General features: G+C 31.5%; 3 protein-coding genes and 1 non-coding gene across 5 annotated transcripts; 2 read left to right on the forward strand and 2 right to left on the reverse strand.

The window, feature by feature from the left end:
* Positions 1–6: 6 nt before the first annotated feature.
* On the reverse strand, positions 7–1,117 carry LOC107910420 (thioredoxin M-type, chloroplastic). Its single transcript, XM_016838255.2, has 2 exons — positions 633–1,117; positions 7–427 (listed from the first exon to the last, which is right to left on the reverse strand). Exons 1-2 carry the CDS (start codon positions 844–846, stop codon positions 108–110), a joined length of 534 nt encoding a protein of 177 aa, XP_016693744.2. The 5' UTR covers positions 847–1,117; the 3' UTR covers positions 7–107.
* Positions 1,118–5,267: 4,150 nt separating this feature from the next.
* Positions 5,268–5,339, forward strand: TRNAQ-UUG (transfer RNA glutamine (anticodon UUG)). Its single transcript has one exon. It is a non-coding gene; the product is annotated as a tRNA-Gln (tRNA).
* Positions 5,340–8,175: 2,836 nt separating this feature from the next.
* On the forward strand, positions 8,176–11,411 carry LOC107910418 (mitogen-activated protein kinase kinase kinase 3). 2 transcript variants are annotated; one of them, XM_016838248.2, is made up of 9 exons: positions 8,179–8,652; positions 9,344–9,607; positions 9,691–9,778; positions 9,885–9,947; positions 10,039–10,275; positions 10,351–10,410; positions 10,498–10,605; positions 10,711–10,937; positions 11,051–11,411. In XM_016838248.2, exons 1-9 carry the CDS (start codon positions 8,273–8,275, stop codon positions 11,163–11,165), a joined length of 1,542 nt encoding a protein of 513 aa, XP_016693737.2. In that variant the 5' UTR covers positions 8,179–8,272; the 3' UTR covers positions 11,166–11,411. The 2 variants fall into 2 exon arrangements, with proteins under 2 accessions (XP_016693738.2, XP_016693737.2); XM_016838249.2 differs by lacking the exon at positions 9,885–9,947 and having other exon boundaries at positions 8,176–8,652.
* A 1,493-nt stretch (positions 11,412–12,904) lies between these two features.
* On the reverse strand, positions 12,905–15,513 carry LOC107910417 (ribosome maturation protein SBDS). Its single transcript, XM_016838247.2, has 5 exons — positions 15,348–15,513; positions 15,126–15,255; positions 14,834–15,034; positions 14,387–14,554; positions 12,905–13,673 (listed from the first exon to the last, which is right to left on the reverse strand). Exons 1-5 carry the CDS (start codon positions 15,479–15,481, stop codon positions 13,200–13,202), a joined length of 1,107 nt encoding a protein of 368 aa, XP_016693736.2. The 5' UTR covers positions 15,482–15,513; the 3' UTR covers positions 12,905–13,199.
* Between the last annotated feature and the right edge of the window lie 566 nt (positions 15,514–16,079).

Here is a 16,079-nt window from a genome sequence, read left to right on the forward strand (position 1 = left end):
AAAATATTTAAAAGAGGAAAATTCATAGATATGTCATTGTGAATGAATGATACATAAAGAACTGGCATAGTATGGCATGAACATGAAACTTTGACATCGTTTCATGTTCAGCCATCAACATATTTGTCAATGGTGGCAGCCAAGGTAGCTTTGGGCACTGCACCAATGATACTCTCTTTCTTCTCTCCATTTTTGAAGAACAGCACGGTTGGGATGCTCCTGATACCGAATTTTGTGGCAATATTTGGGCTGTCATCAGTGTTGAGCTTGTAACAAACAATCTTCCCAGCATATTCTTTGGCTAATTCAGCTATAACTGGTTCAATCACCCGACAGGGTCCGCACCATGGTGCCCAAAAATCCACTAAAACTGGTGTCTTACTGCCAACCACAAGCTCTTCCCAGTCTGCTTCTGTCACCACTTCAACTGCAGATTGCAGATTATGAATCTGTTTCTAACAATCACTAGTTTCTTCAAATTTTAAACAGGGTTTTCTTTTCTGGGACATTATCAACAATCCACCATTGAAACTCCGGAGCTTTCTCAACATAAACTTAAGGAAAATGCATATAGCATTAAGGGTAATAATAAGACTCAAAAAGATTTAAGTAAAAAAGAAACAGATGCATACCTTGAGCAACAGCCTCACTGGCTTTACATATAAGCCTGGATTTTTGGCATCTACCAGCAGTGAAGGATAAATTGGGTTTATTCAATTTCAACCCTTTAAATGTCTGGAAATGGATCTTGTCAACAGAAGAAACATGATGATGATGGTAGCTTTGAAGCACACTAGCTCTGGTGTTGCAAACTGAGGTCAACTGGAAACAATTTTTTAGAGCCATCCTTGATAGTCTGGTTGGAAGGGATGATAAGTGGCAATAAAATAATGGCCTTTCAAGACTGGATTTTTTGTTTTTATTCTTCTTCGTTCTTGGATCTTATTCTGTCCTTTAGCTTTCCGTAAACTAAAAATATGAGGTGCTGGAAAGAGTATTACAAATTTCATTTGGATAACATTTGATAATTTTAGTGCGTATTTTTATTTTGAGCAGAGGAGAATCATAGATTTTGCCATTTCTTTTTGTGTTTAAAATAACTTGTGTACTTTCCTACACAAATTATTAATCAAATCCTTATGCTTTTAATGATTTTTTTTTAGATATACCTACTAACACCTTTAAAAAATTTCTTTTAATTTCTCTAATGTGACCTACTGAAAATAAAATTTTAAAAAACTAAAATCTCATTTAATAATCAAAAGACCTGGTATTAACAATTCTTAAAAATTTATTTAATATTTTAATTAAAATAACATAGGTACATTAATTAACCACGTTATAAAAGTTAAGGTACCAAATTCTGTAAAAAAAATAAAGTATAGAAATTAAATTTTAAATTTGATAATAGTATAAGAATAAAAATTAAAATTTTGCCATTATTATATAATCTAAAAAAAAAAGTGTTTATTTGGACATGTATGAATAAGGAAGCCTTAGAGCATTCTTGTCCCTTTAAAAGAATAGCAGTCTTAACTATGGATCAACTCTTTGAAAATATAATATAAAAGTTTTAAAAAATCAAGTGAATTAAGTATCAACTTGCAAATCAACCCATTTAAATGCAAAATTTAAATAATACATTATTAAAAATATTTTCTCAAGAAAATATATTATTTAGAAATAAAAAACAAAAATATTAACAAATCATTTTTTGCTTTTAATTTTTTTTTCTTAAGCATTTCGAAAACAAATAAGGAATTGATTTGTAAGTAGGCATATTCCAATACCTTTAAATGCATATTTTAAGAATAAAATAATTAACAAAAATAAATTTTAGCTGGATTAAATATAAATGTTAAACCAAAGTTATTCCAATGAAAATGTTGGGGCGAAATTTTCTTTCTCAAAAGTATACATTTTAATTTATCATGTAGAGATAAATTGTGTGCGTTAAAAAGGTGTTTTTAGGAAAAAAATTATATCAATGTTTTAACCGAATTAATTGAGGATAATAATTATTTGGACTAATTAATGTCATTGTAAAAATAGAAGATCAAATCATGTTAAATTAAAATATAAATATTAAATATCAAATATAATCATAGTGAAACTAATAGAAGGACCAAAACTGAGAATTTACCATTATCTTTTAATCACCTCCAAAAAGGAGGAGGATATAGTAAATGTGTCATGTAGAAAGGCTACACATCTGTCATGTGGGAAGGCTCTTATGACCTTACTTTTATTAGGTTCTTCTATTTTTTAGGTTGGGTTGATTTTTATTATTATTAAATAATAGAGTAAAAATTTTGAAGGTTATAATATGCTTAAATTTTTTGTATTTTTTTATATATTTGGAATTTAATATTTTTATTTTATTTTAAAAAATTTAATCTCTATATTTTTAAATTTTTAAATTTAAATTTATTTGTTAACCTCGTTAAAATACTTATTTACCGTTAAAATTTAAGTTTATTTATTAAGCCCGTTAAAATTTTCAAATTTTCATATTTAAGATGGACTTAAATTTACAAATAATTATTGACCCTAATAATAATGAAAAACTACATATTTTGATATTGGACAACCAACCATCGTTTTTGCTCTATCGAATAAAGTTATTGTAACTTCCTTGTTATTTTGATAGATATCTAAAATGAAAAAAAAATAGATGTTGCATAATGTTATTAAATGATTGGTTTAAACAAAATTTAAGAAATAGAAAAATCAAATAAAAATATCTTCGACTATCATCTAAACCAAAATGTTAAAATCAAGATGTTGTAGTACCACTTGTCGAGGGTATCGCATTTAGTTATACAAAAACACGAAATTTAGAAAACATAAAAAATCAGCAAAATTTTCACTCGATGAAATTGTTTTTATGTTTTATAGCGGTGGTTTCCATAAAAAAAACACCGATTCATGCCCCACTATCACACAAACAACAATGAAAGTGGTGGGCAGAAACGTGGGAACAACCCCAGGAACCAGTAACTGCTGTTAGCAGTTCCAACAGTCACTGATGCAGTCAACTGGAAAACCTCTATAATGATAATTTTGTTGACATTTGGGTATGTAAGTCTTGTTCTTCAAGAAAGTATGTTTGAGCTTCAATATTGCTTCAGTAAACAATTCTACAAACACCATCTTGTTTTGAAAAAACACATAAAGCTGTATCTTTGGGATTTAACGGTAAAACAAATCTTGAATATGTCGTCCGATCACCTGACATTATTGCAGATGTTGCTATTGCAATCATTCCTCTTGATCTAAAATTAGTAAGTAAGGTTCGATATAAATTTGTTTTTCCCTGTTCCCCCAAGTCCATCAATGAAAAAGGCTCCACTTTTTCTTGAATTAATTCCATCTAAAATGCAATTTCTTGTTCAACATTTAACTTTGTTTGCATTTCATAATCTTCAAAAGGAATTTCCACTAATGTTTCATAAAATATTTCTTTGTAAGTCTCTAATTCATCTTCAGTAGCATTTGTTTATTTATTTTATCAATAATATCTATTTTTAAAGAAGGCAAATCATAAGTTTTGATAGTTTTGCCCATAACTGCTATAAGAGTTAGAAAAAATAAAAATTATTTAAGATTATATTTTCTGAATTTTTTCTCAAAACTTTAAATTTTATTTTTAATAATAAAAATTTATTTAATAAAATACTATTAAAATAAATAAGGGTATTATTGTCATTATTTGTCTTCTGAGAAATAGTTGATACTTTTTAAAGTGTTTGATATAATTGCAGCCTCGCCATTTGCATGCATCCCATAGTCTTCTTACATTTCCTTGTTCGCAATGTTTCAATATCACTGCAAATCATGTTCCAAGTGTTTGTGACATCTGATATCTACTTGCTTCATTTCAACAATATGATGTGCTCTCGTTTGATTTCAAATTTCCTCTGTTTTCTACAACTTCTTTAAATGATATGGAGTACCATTTACGGTTAAAAGATCTTGAAATAAAGTTGGACCCGTACCATAATTCAACAATAATCTAAGGTACAATTTTTCACCTTTCGGATTAGCACTATGTATATGATCAATGAACTCTCTACTTCGTTATTCTCTCCCTTCTTGGGTTTTCTTACGGGTAAATTATCAAAATAGTAACTTTTGTTTGCCTTAAGTTACGATTTAGCCACCTATGTTTGAAATGTTGCGTTTTAGTCATTTATGTTACCGTTTTGTTACGAAATGGTCACTCTACTTTTAAGATCTGTTACCTCTCAAATGACAGTCCGACGTGGTGGTGAAAATGTATTTTAAATGCCAACATGGATGTTCAGTTGGGATGAAAAAAGTTAAACTTTTTTTTATAAAAATAGAATACAAAATTTTGGGATGTCTGGCGTGAATAATTTGGGTTTTAGGGAAAATTTTGTATTGTATTTTCATAAAAAAAAATTAACTTTTCTCATCTCAGGTGGACATCCATCTTGGCATTTTAAACCTATTTTAGTTGCCACATCAGACTGTCGTTTAGGAGGTAACATATTTTAATGGCAGAGTTACCATTTCATAAGAAAACGATAACGTAAGTGACTAAAACGTAACATTTTAAACATAAGTGACTAAAATGTAATCTGAGACAGACAAAAGTACTATTTTGATAGTTTACCGTTTTCTTATTCCATACATAATGCTTTGGAAACTCTTTATACAAATATTGTCTTGCTTTGTTATGTTTTGCATCTGTTGCAAAGTACTCTATGAGCATTGTTCTTAATATATGATCCTATTCCTATCTCCAAACATGCTCTAGATTTTGATTTTTGGAATAGCGCAGAATTTATTTGTTTGGAAGGTGTAAGTGTAAACTAATGACTACAGGAGATATTTCATTTATTTCTTACTCAAAAATTCTTTATAAAGCTTCTTTAGGAGAAACCCACAATGCATCTTGAAACTGTTTTATTTCATCAACAATATCGTCTTCATTGTCTTGTGTGATTTAAACAACTTTATAATGTATATATAAAGATATATATATTATCATTTTCAATTCGATTCATTCCTCACATGTAAAGTCGTGACTTGTAATTGCCAAAATTTATTTTTTAGCTGCGTAACAGGGTGTATTCGCGATCCAACAGATTTGCCAGCAAGAACTAGCTTCCTCTTGCAACCCCAAGATCTTATCGAATTCCAGCTTATGTTACCAAAATGAGTAACTTGTCAGGGTGGGACGATTGATCTTTTATTTTACAAAAAAATAAATAGTATAAAATCGAGATCAATGGAGGTAAGGTTCTATGGTGTAGTGGTTAGCACTCTGGACTTTGAATCCAGCGACCTGGGTTCGACTGCCGGTAGGACCTTCGTTTTGACCTTTTTCTTGGAATGTGTGTAATTCCAAGTTATGTTGATTAGATATAAGTAGTATCCAACCAACATCTCCAATAATTTCGAGTGAAATTTGAGTTTTAATTTAGAAAATTTTATTTATATTCGATAAATTATTGAGTGTAATGGTCAGGTACACATTATATTTTTAAGAGAGAACATAGTTTGAATCTTAAAGACAACAAAAATATTTATAGGACTTAATACATAATTGGGCTTATACATAATCAAAATTAAGTATTAAAATTTAACTTAATATGACTTAAAAGTTAACCCAAAGTGTAGTCATTCTCGAATTTGGGTAATACAGCAAAATTTATTTGTGTTATCTTTACTAAACAACCCTAATTTGATTTATCAAATGTGAAATAAAGTGATTCAAAGTGCATTTAAAAGTTAATAGACAACCCTATATTCTATATGAAAATAACTCTTAAATATGTATAAAATCATCTCAACCCAACAATGCTTGAATCTCATAAAAAAATACGACACAAGTCAACTAATCTTCCCGACTTAAAAATGGACAGTTTTGACAACTTTAATTGAATGAATTTGAATCCAGCATGCAACAAACTAGTTAGCTGTTTCTAGCACTATCTCTTCGATCTCGTCCAGGCAAGAGGTTGGTGATAATATCGACGACTTAATGTATGAGTGTATATCCGACATTCAATGTGAAAGGGTATCAAACACTGTTAGAGAAGCAGCTCCTTGTACTATGTTCGATGAATCAGGCACTAAATAATGAGTGATCGTCCTATTCTTTTTATTGATAAAGAAATTTTAGGAAGGGTTGCCAGGGAAACTGAAACAAGTAGCTTAACTATGAGTAGACAAGACAGAAGGACATCGAATTTGAGATTTTCATAATCATTTGCTCCATGAAAGGCAAAGCAAGCAGCTACATTGTCCACAAAGGGCTTTTCTCTCCATGTTTCTCAGACTCGGATGGGAGACGGGTATTTATCGAACACGCACATGTTCCCTTTTCTCCAGGGTTTTTTTTTCTTTTCTTTTTTTACGTATTTTCTTATACTCACGTTTGAATACGGGTAATTTTTTAAATAATTTATTTAATAATTCATAACGACAAATCGTTGTAATCAGTATATGACAACCTTTTATGATTATAATTAACATTGTAACATTTAACATTTAACAATAACTTATTTTGTTGTTATAAATTGTATTAATAATTCATAATGACAATTTGTGTCGTTGCAATAAATAAGTATAAAATTAAATTATGTTAATGTTTAACAACTTTTTTAGTCGTTACAAACTTCATTAACAATTCGCTTTGTTGTAATAACATTTCAAGGTTCTTGCTACTATTTTAAGGTTTAGCAGTTGATATACATTTTACTAATAATTTATCACGGCAAATCGTGTTGTTACTATTAATAGACAGAAAATTAAATTACACAACATATGTTAAAGTCAATATTTAGCAATAATTTAATTTAGTTATTGTAATTAGTATCTTAAAAAATTAAATTTAACATCTACAAAATACTCATTTTTCTTGTAGTGTATACGAGAATAACCAATCATCTGCGGAGTTTAATGTCTTTGAAACAACGGCCAAAACTGTGAATTCTAAATGTCAAAAGTTTCCATATGTTTTCATGCATAATTAAAGGGTCCACCCTAAATAAGTAAACTTACATCATCATATAGGTTGTGGACATTTAACAGAAAAGGAAAGGCAGCGGTTTTCCACCATAAGGGGGGGGGGGGTTGCTGGTTTTGCAAATTGTTTAGATGACAAAGACAATTCATCAATGCAGTAAGGACACTTTGGTTTTATTATAATGGGACACAAAACCAAATAATATCTAAAATGTAGCGGAGAGCGTTTTGATGCATTGTATTTCATCAATAATTTATCCACTGCCATGTCCACCAGGGCGCATGCATGCAGTTGAAACCAAGTTGATGAGTACTGAATGTTGTCTTCGTGGCTTGCACTTGTTTGAACTTTCCAAATCTGTGTTTTTCTCATGGAAGCAATTTTCTGTATTGGAGAAGTTGCAGATAAGTCAAATGTGCAGAAGAAGACAAAGCATTAAAACCAAAAAGCTTATGTCTGTTTTTCAAAAGGTGACATTTAATAAGTTAGGGTTGGAATTGTTGGGTTTTCTAACACTTTCTTCTATTAGCAAGTTTCCCTCCATTAACAAGTTACAATCCTTTCCTATATAAAAAGAAAAGGTTGTCTGATACAACAAGATGCAAGATCTTTGTTAGTGGATGACTGTTAAGGAAAAAAGTGGTTAATGGTATATTTAAGGACAAGGCTGCGCAGCTGAAAAGATGCTCATAATTGAATGTATTTGATCTGCTGTGATATATTGTTTTAAAATGGAGAATTGAAGAAGTGACAATATGTTTTTCTGTTTTGCTTTGGAATCATAAATTCGTCATCATTATGTAATAATCTGACCAATCTTTTGCTCTTATAATGAACATCTAAAGGAGGCCGTAAGACAGTTTACAAGCTAATTGCAGATAATCAAAGAGTCAAGTACATGTCCTTAGATATATGCTTATTTTCGAAGTTTCTTCCAAGTAATATTGATTTCCTATCCAAAAACAAACCAAAAATGGAGAAGACCTGACTCCATCCAGATAATTCGAAAATCAAAAGATACCTGGAGTTAATTTTATATAAAAAATGGATTGTCATAAAATTTTACCGTAGGATTGGACGTACATTAAATCATTTCAAACCACCAAGTAGCCAGTGGAAGGCCCCGGTAGATAAGCACACCCGTGTATATACGGGCAAGCACGCGGTATCACATTAATGTTAAGTGTTAACCACTATATAAACCAGTGTGTTCACAAAGAACAACTTCAGCCTAAAACTTACTTAGTTCTTTCTCACACAGTGCTTTATTATATGGAAGAAAAGAGCATGAAGAAAACTTATACAACAAGGAACAACGATAAACATAGCATGGAGAAGCCAAACGGCTTGCATGAAGCAGCTGCAGTGAGTAAAAAATCTCCGAGAAACAGTTATGATATTGAAGTTCATCCAATCTCCTTTCATGGGTGTTCAGTGTTGTGGGATTCTGATTCAGATTTAGGAAGTAAAAGTAGGGAGAAGAAAGCTTATCCATTGCCACAGCCTTCAGCTTCTTCATGTAGGGCATCAATGGAGTCCCATCAAAGGGGTTCAAGTTTTGGTTCAGAAAGGGTGTCAGTTTCAAGTTTTACCTCAAATGAATCTTCTTCTTCTGATGATGATGATATTCATGGGGATTTCAGTTCCTTCAGGTTTGTGGCTTATATTCTCAAGTTCCTTAAAAAACTTGTTTCATCTTCTGTTTTGCTCATGAAGATCAAATAATAACTATCTGATACAGATTTTAGTGAAAATTCCATAAATTTCCACTCAATACTGGTTTGATTTTCAGAAAACTTCACCCTCTTTGTTTTATATTTCTTTATCAAATTATATACAACATTTAAAAATAATGAAGATATTGAATTATTATAAAATTAAAATTTTAAGTAAATTTAAGTATTTTAAACTAAAAATAAATTGATTAAAAATTAAAGAAAGAAATGATAAAATGAATTGCTTCAATGTGACAGTAAATAATTGAGTATATTTAGCATAAAAAATTATTAAGAAAAACAAAAAGTAAAATAGAAGATATAATTATCATTTATGACAAATTATTTAACATATAATTTATAATTTAAGTGCCACATATAACATTAGAAAAGCTATGTGTAGAAATGTGTCGGTTATCATCTACCAAACTTGTAATACTAATTAATGTATTTTCTTTTGCCTTAATGAAGAAAAAGCAAATATAATAGCTGGATATTTTATACAGGTCATCTGGTGGTTCCCCTGTTGTTAACATCATTAAAGCTACGGTGCTCACATGATTCTTTTAGAAAATATTAATATAAAAACTCTGATATATAAGCGACATAGTTTATGATTTGGTTGCAGAGTATATGAAGAAAATAACAGCAACTTATGGTCAAAAGGCTCAAATTCAGGATCAAAAGCTTCGTATATGCATCAATCACCTCGATATCTGTCACCATGGGATGCCACTTTAGAGTCCCCAACTGAGAAACATCCATGTCATCGTCTTCCCCTTCCTCCTCCTACTTCACCTAATAAACCTCCAAAGAAATCTCCATCTAAATGGAAGAAAGGGAAGCTTCTAGGAAGAGGGACATTTGGACATGTTTTTGCTGGTTTTAATAGGTAAAATATTTGATATAATTTCATTGCCCTTTCATATGAATGAATTCAAAAGAAAAAGCTTTATATGTTACTTTTTCCAACAGTGAAAATGGAACAATGTGTGCAGTGAAGGAAGTTAAGGTCATTAAAGATGATCAAACATCAAAAGAATGTCTCAAACAACTGAACCAGGTTGGTCTGGTTTTTACAAAATCTCAGTGTCTTAAAACATCTGTTTCTTTCACGGCAATGTTTGGGGGTTATTGATTTAGACTCTCTTTCTTCTAATGCAAAACAGGAGATATCCTTGCTTAGTGAGTTGTCTCATCCAAACATTGTCCAATATTATGGGAGTGAAATGGTTAGGCTTGGCAACCTTTACATGTCTATTAATCCAATTTGTTTACAAGGTTGGTCAATAAGTTGAAACAATCCAAGTTTAATTTATGCAGGGATCAGACAAGCTTTCGGTTTACTTGGAATACGCTTCAGGGGGTTCAGTCCACAAATTACTAGGTGAATATGGACCTTTCAAGGAACCTGTTATCCGAAGTTACACAAGGCAAATACTCAGTGGCTTGGCTTACTTACACGCAAGGAATACAGTACATAGGGATATCAAAGGAGCCAACATACTTGTAGATCCTAATGGTGAAATCAAGCTTGCTGATTTTGGAATGGCTAAACATGTACGGACTTATCCATTAACATTGTGTTTTTAGTAAGGGAAGATGTTTCTGATGAATTTGTGTTTTAAAATCCAGATGACATCTTGTTCTTCAATGCTTTCTTTTAAAGGAAGCCCTTATTGGATGGCACCAGAGGTACCTATTTTTCCATATCTATTTTATACTATTTTTTCTCCCATGTTTTAGAAGTTGTTTGATCTTAACATCCACTGATCTTTCCAGGTTATCATGAATGCTCATGGATATAGCTTAGCTGTTGACATTTGGAGCCTAGGGTGTACAGTTCTTGAGATGGCCACATCAAAACCTCCGTGGAGCCAGTACGAAGGGGTACGAGCGCCGTTATCACCGATATTTATTGTAGTTGATCATGATGACATCCATTGCAATTATAACCAAGACCCCTAAATTTTGTTTATGTTGTTTATAAACCAGGTTGCAGCCATATTTAAGATAGCAAACAGTAAGGGTTTTCCAGATATCCCTAATAACCTTTCAAAGGATGCTCAGAATTTCATAAAACTTTGCTTGCAAAGGGAACCAACTGCACGCCCTACAGCACTGAAACTGCTTCAGCATCCCTTTGTCCAAGACCAATCTATGGTGGAACCAACAAAATTCAATTTGGTTGATGATAGAAGAAGACCTTCAAAGGGTTCATGGTAACTGCTAAACATCTCATGATCTTGTCCTTGTCCCTACTTATAGTTGTCTCACAAAAAGCGTCTTACAAGCAGGAGAGTAAATTCATAGTTAATTTTGTTATTGATTGCAGGGACGAAATATCACTTGCTTCTTCTTTACCCGAGTCACCTTGCTCGAACTCGACTCAACAATGTAAATCAGCTTGCGGAAGCTCTCATCGTTCATCTTATCAAACATCTTATTAGTCGGTTTCATTCACCATCAATATTGTAGAAATCTCCTGGGATCCCACACGTTATGTAAGTAAAGTAGAGGCATTATGTTCGAAATTTTCCAGAGAGGTGAGAAGCAAGAAATGAGGGGATAGATTGTCTTGTGAATGTCGACTTTGAAGATGTAAAGTGGATTGCTTGTACATATTAGGAGGTTTTGTATTTGTTAATATAATTATTTGTTTTCGGAAATGAATTATGTGCATCAAAAAAAGTAAATTTATGAATCAAAGTTTGTCTTACTCAAGTTTATGCTATTGGGATCAGCTAGGAGTCAAATTGTAGTATTTATCTTGGGACAACTTTGGAATGAAACAAACCTACCTAGCAATTGCTACCCAGCTGAAATCATAGTCCAACCGCCTTTGATTTCATCCAACGACTATTTTGATTAATTACATTATTTTAATGAACTTAATTATAATATATTAATATATAAGAAGACTTCATTTGCAGATAACTAAATCCATTTTGGTATTTACATTTCTTTTTTATACTCGAACTTAACAACTATATTCATTTTTATCCCTGAACTTAAAAACTATAAAAAAGTTGATGTTATGACACTTGATGATGATCTGGAATAATTTTAAAGTGTCACATACAGTGTTCTAATAACTAAACTTAGAAGTGTTCATAATTTTGTTAAAACCGAATTAATCGATTGATGGACAAATTTAATTTGATCGGAGATCGGTTAATTATTTTTTTAGAAATTCAGTTATTGGTTAATTCGATACGATAATTAATCGAAGTAACCAATTAACAGAAATAAATAATCTATTTGGAACCTTACATAAATCTTGAAAGTTAACAATTGTCAGCTTTCAGGTTTTTCAAATGTTCCAAATGTCTTATTTGTTATTTTCACTCCATTTAAAATTTTTGGAACTACTAAAAAATTGAATATTAACAATGTATTTTTTAATATTTTATACTTATTTTAATCAAAAGACAAAAAATATATAAATTTCAATTAATTCGGTTAATTAACCAAAATATTTCAATTCAGTTTAATGTATTTAAAAAAAAAACTTTGTTCCGATTAACGGTTAAAGAAATTTCCATTTTAGGTAATTCGGTCATGGTTATTTGGTTCAAATATTAACTAAACCAACCGTTTGAACATCCCTAACCAAACCAATTATTAAACCAATCAAACTACTAATTTTTCATATACATATATTTGATCGATTCAACTGCTAAACCAACAATAATTAATAATTAATAAAATTTTTAAAAAAAATTATTAAATCAGTTCAACCTGTTCAACTATTAATTTTTGTTCCAATTTTTTTTATTGTTCCAATTTTTTCTTTTATTGATTTCGAGCAATTTCTGATTCAATCGATTTAAACAACCCCTTTGTTTCAACAGTGTACCAATCAATTCTCAATCTAGTCGATCCGATCAACCAACCAATCTAGTTATATTCCAAGAACACTGGTTACAACATCAAATCTTAACGAAAACAAATCCCAAAGTGATCTAAAAGAAATTCAGATACCAAAGTGGACCTAATTGGTAAATTCAAAGTCCAAAAATTATTTCAGACTAAATATTTATTAAAAATATCAATAAATCCATATTATTATAAATATACCCTAATCCTAAGACATATCAGTACTAATACTAAGAGAAAAACAATCTGTTCACTAATATGATACTACCTTGGCTGAAACGCAATTAAAAATATGCATGTACACCACCAGTTTTATAAGCTAGATTCTTCAGATTAATATACTTAATCCATGTCCATTACATAGCCAATCACAGACATACCTTAATAGAGATGTGCTAGTTCAAAAATCCTCTAAATAACAATCTTAAACAAAATTTGACATATTCGTATCTGAAACTCACACCCGAATACCCGCATCTAATGGCCATACCCAAGTAATACAAAGCCAAATTTACAACTGAGTTCATGTCCAGCTGATCAAAACAACGAAAGATAGTAAAAGAAAAGAAATGGTATATGCACTCACATTAGTTTTTAGCCCCAAATCAAAATGAATAATCCTGCAAATCCGATTTTGAGTCACTCAATTCCACATCAGCTAAGCACTCTTCTGCAGTAAGAGGAGGAAGTTGCCTGGTTTTCCGTTTTAAATTATGCTTGTGCCACTCACTCTTAAAGTGATCCCTGTACTGTTTGGAATCCCCCACAAATGCATTGCATGTGCTGCACTTATGTTGCTTTGCCTCCCCTTCAGCATTCCCATTTCCTGAAGAGATGGTATGCTTTTGTATTTTCTCACTTAGTTGGACAACTGAATCAGAAGATTCTGGGGGTAAACGTGATGATGCTGACTCGGCCGAATCCTTGGGCAGCTGTGATGATATATCCTCATCATCGTAATTATCCACTTGCGTATCCCCCTCGGCATGTACAGACACTGAAAGTATTTCCAATCTACCCTGTAAATTCCTCACAAGGGAGTCACATTCTCGGAAAAGCCCTGGTTCTATTTCACAAATCTGAAAAACCAGCAAACAAGAGCTTAAGCACTTGAAAAAGAAAACCGTAAGATAAAAGGTAAAGCACACAGTTAAATAGCTATCAACAGCAGCTGAGTCACTTGGATAAGCTAATTTAATCCCAAAAGTATTAAGTAATGATAAACACAGAAGTGACAGACAGGTAAACATAATGTGCTAATTAGAAAGTTCCAGATATGCTTCTCAAATGTACTGATGCACATATAACTTTAGTGTCTATGACCACTCGAGTGAAGGTCAATCGGAAACTTTGGGTGCAAGAAGCATGGAACTAAAATAAGAGTAAAATTCCCAATCGGGTACAAGCTTCTACCTGCTTGACAAAGTTTATGCTCATGCATGGTTAAATACGCCTTCACATTACTTGGCTTCAATCATGTAATTATTAAAATCAACAAAAATCAAAATTAACAAAAAAATGCATCAACACTATTCAAGCATCCTTGCTTGACAAATTATCCTAACTTCCAATTTTGATGGATTAAATTCATGACATTCACATAACTAGAGAAAAAAATGATGCTTGAATAACTACCCAGATGGAGCATCCAGACAAATACCTTTAAATATATCAGTAAATAATGCTAAAAATGTAATGAACTTATAACCATTGTTAAGAGAAAATTGATAAAATGACTAAACCAAGAGTCAAAAGCTTCTCCTTGAGGGAACAGAAGATGCAGCTCACTTACAACTGACAGCTGAGTTCCGGATTCATCTTTTGAAACAATGGTAGCACCCCATTCATTCAGCTTCTCACAAAGAGAATGAAAGTTCTGTCCAGGAACTATGAGTCGTAATCTCATGGGCGACCGTTTTATGGGGAAGTTATTCTGAAGCTGACGAATAACCTCTAGAGCCTGAGAAATATAAACCATCAGGCAAAGAAGAAAACACAAAAAGCCATCATATTATACATGAAATTCAACTAAAAGAATACTACTCCAATGAACAACTTTATGTCAGGCATAACTACGCACATCTAAATATGAATTAAAGCAGAAATAAGATATCTGATGCTAAATCAATTGGAGAAGCATGACTCAACATGGCATGAAAAATTCCATTGAACAAAGAAGATTCATCAGTTTCTTTTGCTAATCCATAACTAAATACTTTAATAACAACAAAAAAACGACCTGCTTCTTGGAACTACTATTGGGATCAACAGCGAAATGAATTTCATGCATTAGTCTCTCAATCATACTAATGGTGTAAGGGCGCTGAGTTTCAGGATTGATGGTTTTTTGCATGACAATCGTCGCTATATCCCGAAACTGACTCGAAAATTGCGATTCCCTTTCCTTCCCAGCAACTTGTAGCTCCCCTTTCTCCAAAATCTACCACCCAAACAAAAACCCACAATCAGCAAACAGAGAATTAACCAAAAATAATTTTATCTTAGTAAAATAATTTAAATTTTAGAATTACCTCCAAACAAATTTTAGTCTGATCATCAGTCCCAAAAGCAGCAACCAAATCTTTGGTCTTAGCAAGAACCCCTTTCGAAACATTGGAGTACACCGTATGGGACTGTAGAACCTCGTCCAAATCTTTCTCGCTGTTGCAATAAAATTCTTTCCCTTTTTAAAAAAATTTAATCAAAATTCAATAACAACGATTAGTAAGTGAAATTTGTGAACAAAAACTTACACCCGGGAACGCCATGAGAGGACTTTGTTTTTGTAGCAAGCGATTTCAAATCGCATGCCGTGTTTCTTCAAACGCACGACGGCCACATTCGTCAGCCGCTTTTGCCCTATCGGTTGCACCAGCGTTTTCGACATTCTTCTTTTTATCTCTCTAGCCCCCTCGCTTCTTTCCCTCTTATTATATACCAGACTTTCCAGGTTATGTTTAGGACAAATGCTGCTACCAGTCCCTATACCATGCGTAAAGTTTAAATTTAATCTTTATATTTCAATTTGATATTTTTAATCGAGTATATATTAAATTCTTTCATCTAAATTCTCTTATTTTTAAAATATTATAGGTAAAAAATATTACCAGCTTCTTATTTTGACATAATTTTTATAAAATAATAACTATTTTAATTAATGGATTTAATTATTACCTTTTGAGTTAATATTAAAATTAAAAATATTAAATTAGAGAAAAATATTTAAATTCACAAATTATGCTTAGTATGAGATTAACATAAAAATTTAACTTATTCAATTAATTAATTAAGTTCTATCATTTAGGTTAAGAAATAAATTTCAAAATTAAAAAAGTATTAAATTGTAATTTATACATAGTGCAAGGACTAATAGAAAATTTTGACTTTATATTTAAAAGCCGCAGAAGATTAAAAACGCACCGTTTGGACCTTAAAGAAACCCGGTTCAACCCAAAGCCCCATCTTAGTTAGCAATTAGCACAAGG

Source organism: Gossypium hirsutum, chromosome D02 (genome assembly GCF_007990345.1).
Source record: "Gossypium hirsutum isolate 1008001.06 chromosome D02, Gossypium_hirsutum_v2.1, whole genome shotgun sequence".
In the NCBI taxonomy this organism is placed as follows: Eukaryota; Viridiplantae; Streptophyta; class Magnoliopsida; order Malvales; family Malvaceae; genus Gossypium; species Gossypium hirsutum.

Coding starts and splice junctions, on each gene's coding strand:
- LOC107910420 (XM_016838255.2), bottom strand. CDS start 846: ATGGCTCTAAAAAATTGTTTCCAGTTGACCTCAGTTTGCAACACCAGA. Junction 428..632: donor CAGTGAGGCTGTTGCTCAAG/GTATGCATCTGT, acceptor TGCAATCTGCAG/TTGAAGTGGTGACAGAAGCA.
- LOC107910418 (XM_016838249.2), top strand. CDS start 8,177: ATGTTAAGTGTTAACCACTATATAAACCAGTGTGTTCACAAAGAACAA. Junction 9,779..10,038: donor GTCTCAAACAACTGAACCAG/GTTGGTCTGGTT, acceptor TAATTTATGCAG/GGATCAGACAAGCTTTCGGT. Junction 10,938..11,050: donor AGACCTTCAAAGGGTTCATG/GTAACTGCTAAA, acceptor TATTGATTGCAG/GGACGAAATATCACTTGCTT.
- LOC107910417 (XM_016838247.2), bottom strand. CDS start 15,481: ATGTCGAAAACGCTGGTGCAACCGATAGGGCAAAAGCGGCTGACGAAT. Junction 14,555..14,833: donor ATAGTAGTTCCAAGAAGCAG/GTCGTTTTTTTG, acceptor TATATTTCTCAG/GCTCTAGAGGTTATTCGTCA. Junction 13,674..14,386: donor CCGGAACTCAGCTGTCAGTT/GTAAGTGAGCTG, acceptor CTGGTTTTTCAG/ATTTGTGAAATAGAACCAGG.